Consider the following 7,500-nt stretch of genomic DNA (forward strand, 5'->3'; position numbering starts at 1 on the left):
GTGTCTCTTCCGGTTCCTGCTGCAATCTGCCCGAGTACTTGGGACGGGAGTTATGAATATGGCTTCCTCGTCCTCGTCTTCGTTCTCGTCTTGGAGATCTTGGCCAACACCTTGCTCGGGAGCTGTGTCTTCCTCAGGACTGATGACCGGCAACCTTTCCCAGACATTCGTGACGAGGTGTTGCTTGTTCTCACTCAACAGGCCGAGTGCCGTGCATATTCGCTTCCGCTCGGCCAAGGCCTCGGCGGTGCCATACGTGCCCAGCGACATATGATGATCTTTGAGATTTTCGGACAGCATTCGCATGTAGGCCTTAAGGTTGGCGCGAACGGAACGTTCGTCGCTCGTTCGCAATTTGTCATAGCACTCCTTGAGCTCTATTTCCGTCGTCCGGACCCAAGCGTTTTCGAATGCTATTCTCGCAGCCTCTCGGCGTTTATGCTCTCAGGCTTGCCTTTGCTCCTCCTCATATCGGTCCAGTTCCCTCGTGACTGCACTAGGCAACGGTTCTTCGGGATTCGAGGAGATGAGTTCCGCGTTCTGAGTGGACACGCCCTTAGTTCTGAGCAGGGTCTTGCGCCGTTTGTGCTGCTCCTTTCTGTCCTCTTCCGCTCTGTGCCTCTTGGCCCTCTCGGTCTGGAGCATGTGCAATACCTGCCTGTGACGAAGGCTATCTGGCTGCAGGCCTCTGAGATGTTCCTCAAGGGCGTACAAGACGTCACCCGCGTGACTGGCATCTGACTGGCTATCTGAAGCTTCCGAGTCGCTTTGCTCGTCTTGGTCCTCTACAGGAACTGGCGCGGTGTTCTCGGTCATTATCTCCTCCAACGACACCGACTGTAGTGCTTCTTTCTCGCTCTGCTTTAAGGCACTGTCTTCGTACAACGAACGCTCTTCGTCTGTTTCTGATTGGTCCTCCTCGTCGGTTTCACGATGTTGTGTCTCTTGGGCTTTTCGTGTTGCCCAGATCAGGCATTCCATTGGGTGCTTTTTCAACCAAGTAGCCGCACGTTTTGTGGGGTTCGCCAGTCTCTTGAACTGGAACGTGCTGAGCCTTCTGTCCATGGCGGGTTGATCAGACGGTCCAAAGTCGAGCTTTTTCTGACAAGTTATCAACATGGGACAGCGGTTGATGAAAGATTTTGCCCTCTGATACTTCACGTCGTGTGCGGAATAACCACCCTGTGTCAACGTTTTCCAGTCGTCGATATCTAGGGTTGATTCCGTAGCCTCGTCCAAGAATATGACCTCGGTGAATGGCGTAATCATCGATTTATTAAAGGCACGCTGTTTGGTAACCGTGGCTACGTTTCCGTGATGTACGAGGCTGAGGATCGGGAAAAACAGGCTTGTTTTGCCGCTGTTAGCGTCTCCGACTAGACACAACACCTTGTCCTTGTGTTTTTTCTTATTGTAGTTTAGGAGTTTGACAAACTCTTCGCAGAAGCCACATACGTCGTCAGGAGTGAGACTGTTTTCCAAAATCTGGCGAAAGTATTTTGCGTCGGGAATTTGGTTTGGCTCGTACGGGCAAAACGCTCTGGGTGATACCTTGCCTATTTGGTGTTCTTCGATGGCGTCCTCGACGAAATTCCTTCCTTTCAATGACCAGCAAGCGCCGTTGTTCACTTCGATGAGATCGTAATCCACGGTTAGTGGTCGAAACAGCTCACAATAAGGATCCGACAACAGGTCAATGATTTTCTTCATCTGCGGAAGCATCCGCGACTTAAACTGCTCATTGGTGGCCAAGGTGTTTACGAAAGCCCTTGTCTCGCACTTGTATGAAAACGTGAACGTGGATCTGGGATCTTTCTTGTAGATTTTTCCTCTGTAGGTAGCATAGCCAAGTTTTCCCATGGCGATTGCTATATCGTTAACCAGGATTGCGAGTTTATTTGACAGCATCTTTTCGTCGTCGCACGGTGGCTGGCTGGTGGACGCCTGCGACGTCGCCGTGTTGGACTCGAAGCCAAATTTGTCCAGTTGTAGCTTTGCCGCGGTCAGACGTTCGATTGCTTTCAGCAAGAACGCGTGAAACTTCTGATTAACCAGGGTCACTCGCACGACGTTTTCACTGCCACAATCGTCTAACTCCTGGGTGCATAAGCAATCCTCACCGATCAGCTTCCTGGCCTCGTCTCTGTAGGAGTGTTTGTAAGATGATCTCACAAGGTCTCGCATGAAAGGATTTTTATGATCTTTGAACACTTTGTAAAGTTCTGCCGTGGCTGGAGATTCCTTTCCATCCTGGAACTGCACCTGTCGAATACAAATTAAATGGGACAATGTCTCAGAACATTTTCACGATTTGTTTTGCTACCTGCAGCACTGTGATTGTGCTTGTTCCTTTTCTTTTTATCTCGCTTTACATTGGATTGCTAGACACATCTCAAGGAGAGCTCTCAAAGAAAGATACGACATTCGTTACCTGGGTTGCTGTGACATCCAGTCCGCAATTTAGCAGGGCCTTGTGAACCGAAATTGGGCTGGCAGGGGCGCCATTTATTGTAGTCAACGCGACCCAGTATGAGATTGCGGGGCACAGTGATTTGTTTATACTCGTCAAGTTCCCTTCGAGCCACTGTTGCGTCATGGAACTTGGAATGTCATCGCAAGAACTACTCTCATCGTCTGTTTCTTCGTTGATGCAACAGTGTTTCTTCTCTTGGCTCGAAATGGCGCTAAAGAAAAACGCTGCGTTGTGGATACCTGAAACACAGCACAGTCAAATGCGTTCAATTTCATTTTTGATACTTAAAATGTTTTCCAAATTTCCTCGGAAACAAAGGTATTCCAATAAATACTGACCTGAAATAGCATTGTCGCATGAATCACGTTTGCTGCAAATAGAAGTCCACGCCCTGCCCAAATCTTTATCTTTTGCTTTAAAAATACATTTTGCGCTTATGATGCTGCACCTTCCGCTGATAACTGGTAAGAGATAACACAGTGCAGCGCTCTTTATCCCTTCACTATTTAGCTGTCGGCACGGTTGTCTTGTGCGCTGCATTTTCTCCTGTAGCTCAGATGTTGTAAAATGATTGCGTCTCTTATATAGTGGATCAAAGCAGTGAAATGTTGACACATAAATTTGAAAGCGCTGCCCGTGATAATAATGATCAACGATGCACGAGAGTTTACTATTTCTTTGTCATGTGTTCACTTGCAACTTGTCGTCAAATAGGTGTCACACATCATGTAACTGTCGAATGGGTGTGAAAAGGGGCGTTTCTATTTTTGTACCTTAAGTACGTTTGACTACCAATCCCGCACAATGATGGTGTTTCCCACGGGAAACCCAAAGAAATAACAGATCAAGTCAATGAAACACAACATCGATACGATCGCTTGGCTTGTTTACTCAGTCGAGCCACTCCTGTTGACCCAGCATGGTTTTTGCGATTTAACACTTTTCCGAGATAAACTCGCCATCTAATCAAGGAAATCCAAAGCACAAACAATGCAATCAAGGCTGTTATCGTAAACGGGTAATAGCTCTCTTTGTTGACAATAATTCACAGAAACAACCGGGAAACCTGACACATTTTGTGCAGTGATTTAGGACTAAATTTTAACAGGAATGCATTTAGGATGTTGCTTATGGCAATCCTTCCTCCTTTGTTCACGTCACTGAGATCAGGCTGAGTGACACATGTTTGTAATCTTAGCAACGTGTTACTGGATATTGAAAAGTTATCAGATCTCTGGCAACGAAGACGACATCGATGCAAAAGAGCAAAATTTCTGTCATCAATTAAAATGAGTTACACTATTCGTCCTAACAAGCCACTAACAAGTAACTGTGTCCGCAAAAACCGTCCTTTTCTGCGTATGTTGAAAATTTGGTTGAATAAAATCTTGTGTATTTCTGCTTCTTTGCTGCAAAAATTGGGTTTCATTACCTCGGTGTAAAAACCTGTGAAACTCTTTCTTTGTTTTGTTAGCTCGTGGTAGGGTTAGGTTATTGTTTGATGTTTTTTTGCTCTTTTGTTTTCCTTTGTGCTACGTCATCTGTGAGTTTCACAGATTTTTACACCGAGGATGAGCCCAAAAATTAAGCTAAACCAGTGAAGCACCACGTGTCCGGGAGATCTGGAAAATCCGCGTTTTCTGTGCACGCCGAAAGCTGTTTGACTAAAATCGTAACATGAAGGCTTGACTGCTGATAAAACTCAAGCCGAACCAGGAAAGAAACTTGTGTCCGGGAAATCCGGAAAATCCGTGTTTTCCGTGCCTGCCGAAAAGTTCTTAGAATGAAATCAAAAAATAATAATAATAATAATAATAATAATAATAATAATGAAATCAAAGGCATTAAGGAATGATCGCTGATAATACTCAAGCCGAACAAGGGAAAAGCCTTGTGTCCGGGAAATCCGAAAAATCTGCGTTTTCCGGGCATGCCGAAAAGTTCTTAGAATGGAATCGAATAATAATAATAATAATAATAATAATAATAATAATAATAATAATAATAATAATGAATGAAATCAAAGGCATTAAGGAATGACCGCTGATAATACTCAAGCCGAGCCAGGGAAAAGCCTTGTGTCCGGGAAATCCGAAAAATCTGCGTTTTCCGGGCATGCCGAAAAGTTCTTAGAATGGAATCCAATAATAATAATAATAATAATAATAATAATAATAATAATAATGAATGAAATCAAAGGCATTAAGGAATGACCGCTGATAAAGCTCAAGCCGAACCAGGGAAGAGCCTTGTGTCCGGGAAATCCGGAAACTCCGCCTTTTCCGTGCATGCCGAAAAGTTCTTAGAATGAAATCAAATAATAAAAATAATAATAATAATAATAATAATAATAATAATAATAATAATCATAATAATAATGAATGAAATCAAAGGCATTAAGGAATGACCGCTGATAAAACTCAAGCCGAACCAGGGACGAAGCTTGTGTCCGGGAAATCCGGAAAATCCGTGTTTTCCGTGCATGCCGAAAAGTTCTTAGAATGAAATCAAATAATAATAATAATAATAATAATAATAATAATAATGAAATCAAAGGCATTAAGGAATGACCGCTGATAAAACTCAAGCCGAACCAGGGAAGAGCCTTGTGTCCGGGAAATCCGGAAAATCCGTGTTTTCCGTGTCTGCCGAAAAGTTCTTAGAATGAAATCAAATAATAATAATAATAATAATAATAATAATAATAATAATAATCATAATAATCATACTAATAATGAATGAAATCAAAGGCATTAAGGAATGACCGCTGATAAAACTCAAGCCGAACCAGGGAAGAGCCTTGTGCCCGGGAAATCCGGAAAATCCGCCTTTTCCGTGCATGCCAAAAAGTTATTGGACTGAAATCAATGTTATTAAGGAAACACCGTTGACAGAACTCAAGCTGAACCAGAGAAGAGCATTCTCACCGGAAATCCGGAAAATCCGTCTTTTCCGTGCATGCCAAAAAGTTATTCACACCACAGGTAAACAATTTTGGTGATTACGGAAAATACGGATTTTACGGATTTCCCGGAGATATGAATATTTAATGATTAAACTTGCAGTAACGACTGACTGCTGTCTGTGACAAACTTTTACTTGACCACGGAAAATACGGATTTCACGGATTTCCCGGAGATATGAATATTTAATGATTAAACTTGCAGTAACGACTGACTGCTGTCTGTGACAAACTTTTACTTGACCACGGAAAATACGGATTTCACGGATTTCCCGGAGATATGAATATTTAATATATTCTAATATAATATATTACTTCTCTTTTTTTCTGTAAGTATCTATATAAATAAATATATATATATATATACTTACAGAAAAAAAGAGAAGTAATATATTATATTAGAATATATTAACATGGAATAACATTAAATATTCATATCTCCGGGAAATCCGTGAAATCCGTATTTTCCGTGGTCAAGTAAAAGTTTGCCACAGACAGCAGTCAGTCGTTACTGCAAGTTTAATCATTAAATATTCATATCTCCGGGAAATCCGTGAAATCCGTATTTTCCGTGGTCAAGTAAAAGTTTGTCACAGACAGCAGTCAGTCGTTACTGCAAGTTTAATCATTAAATATTCATATCTCCGGGAAATCCGTAAAATCCGTATTTTCCGTAATCACCAAAATTGTTTACCTGTGGTGTGACTAACTTTTCGGCATGCACGGAAAAGGCGGATTTTCCGGATTTCCCGGTGAGAAGGCTCTTCCCTGGTTCGACTTGAGTTTTATCAGCAGTGAATTCTTAATTCTATTGATTTCAGTGCAATCACTTTTTTGGCATGCACGGAAAAGACGGATTTTCCGGATTTCCCGGACACAAGCTTCTTCCGTGATTCGGCTTGAGTTTTATCAGCGGTCATTCCTTAATGGCTTTGACTTTATTATTATTATGATTATTATTATTATTATTATTATTATTATTATTATTTGATTTCATTCTAAGAACTTTTCGGCATGCACGGAAAACACGGATTTTCCGGATTTCCCGGACACAAGGCTCTTCCCTGGTTCGGCTTGAGTTTTATCAGCGGTCATTCCTTAATGCCTTTGATTTCATTCATTATAATTATTATTATTATTGTTATTATTATTACTATTATTATTATTATTATTTGATTTCATTCTAAGAACTTTTCGGCAGGCACGGAAAAGGCGGATTTTCCGGATTTCCCGGACACAAGGCTTTTCCCTGGTTCGGCTTGAGTATTATCAGCGGTCATTCCCTGATGCCATTGATGTCATTTCAATCATTTTTCGGCATGCACGGTAAACGCGGATTTTCCGGATTTCTCGGCGCTAAGGCTCTTCCCTGGTTCGACTTGAGTTTTATCAGCATTGATTTCAGTCTAATAAATTTTCGGCACATAATACGTGCCTATCTGCAACGAAAACACTAAAGGAACCGGGAAGTACGGGAAACGATCTATAACATTTCCCAAATTTCAATTTTGTTTCCTTTTTTGAGTTGAGTGTTGTATTTCGTCAGCAAAATTTCGGCATTCGATTGTGTGCCACAAAGTGATCTTTTAGTCGCTTTTTGGCTTCTTTCTTTTTAACTAGCGATGTTTTTGAGCGCATTTTGTTTTTCAAAGGTATTCCTTTTCTTGGTTCTGGAACGGTCCCCTCTTGAAAAGCGAGAACAGATTGTTCCTCTTTTTTGTGTTCCTTTTGATGAATTCGGAACGTGCTTTCATACTACTTGGGAACAAAATGGTCCTTCATTGCTAAAAGGGGAACCAATTGTTCCGAGTTCCGAATCCCGAGCGGAACAAATTGGTCCTTAATGGGTGATTTGGGAACTATTGTTCCTAAACATGTGTTCCTTTTGATAAAATGGGAACGTGCTTTTATAAAGATACGGAACAAAATGGTCCTTTATTGTTAAAAAGAGAACCAATTGTTCCGAATTCCTAATCCCAAGCGGAACAAATTGGACCTTAATGGGTGATCTGGGAACTACACCTTTTGCTGTTCATTTACGCAAAAGATACATTCATTTACGTCA

At 41.8% G+C, this 7,500-nt stretch overlaps 1 protein-coding gene across 1 annotated transcript; it reads right to left on the bottom strand.

The window, feature by feature from the left end:
* Window positions 1–444: 444 nt before the first annotated feature.
* LOC137996073 (uncharacterized) lies at window positions 445–3,013 on the bottom strand. Its single transcript, XM_068841510.1, has 3 exons — window positions 2,812–3,013; window positions 2,432–2,712; window positions 445–2,262 (listed from the first exon to the last, which is right to left on the bottom strand). The coding sequence occupies exons 1-3, from the start codon at window positions 3,011–3,013 to the stop codon at window positions 445–447; spliced, it is 2,301 nt and encodes a 766-aa protein (XP_068697611.1).
* Window positions 3,014–7,500: the final 4,487 nt, after the last annotated feature.

The sequence above is a fragment of the Montipora foliosa genome, chromosome 3 (genome assembly GCF_036669935.1).
Source record: "Montipora foliosa isolate CH-2021 chromosome 3, ASM3666993v2, whole genome shotgun sequence".
In the NCBI taxonomy this organism is placed as follows: Eukaryota; Metazoa; Cnidaria; class Anthozoa; order Scleractinia; family Acroporidae; genus Montipora; species Montipora foliosa.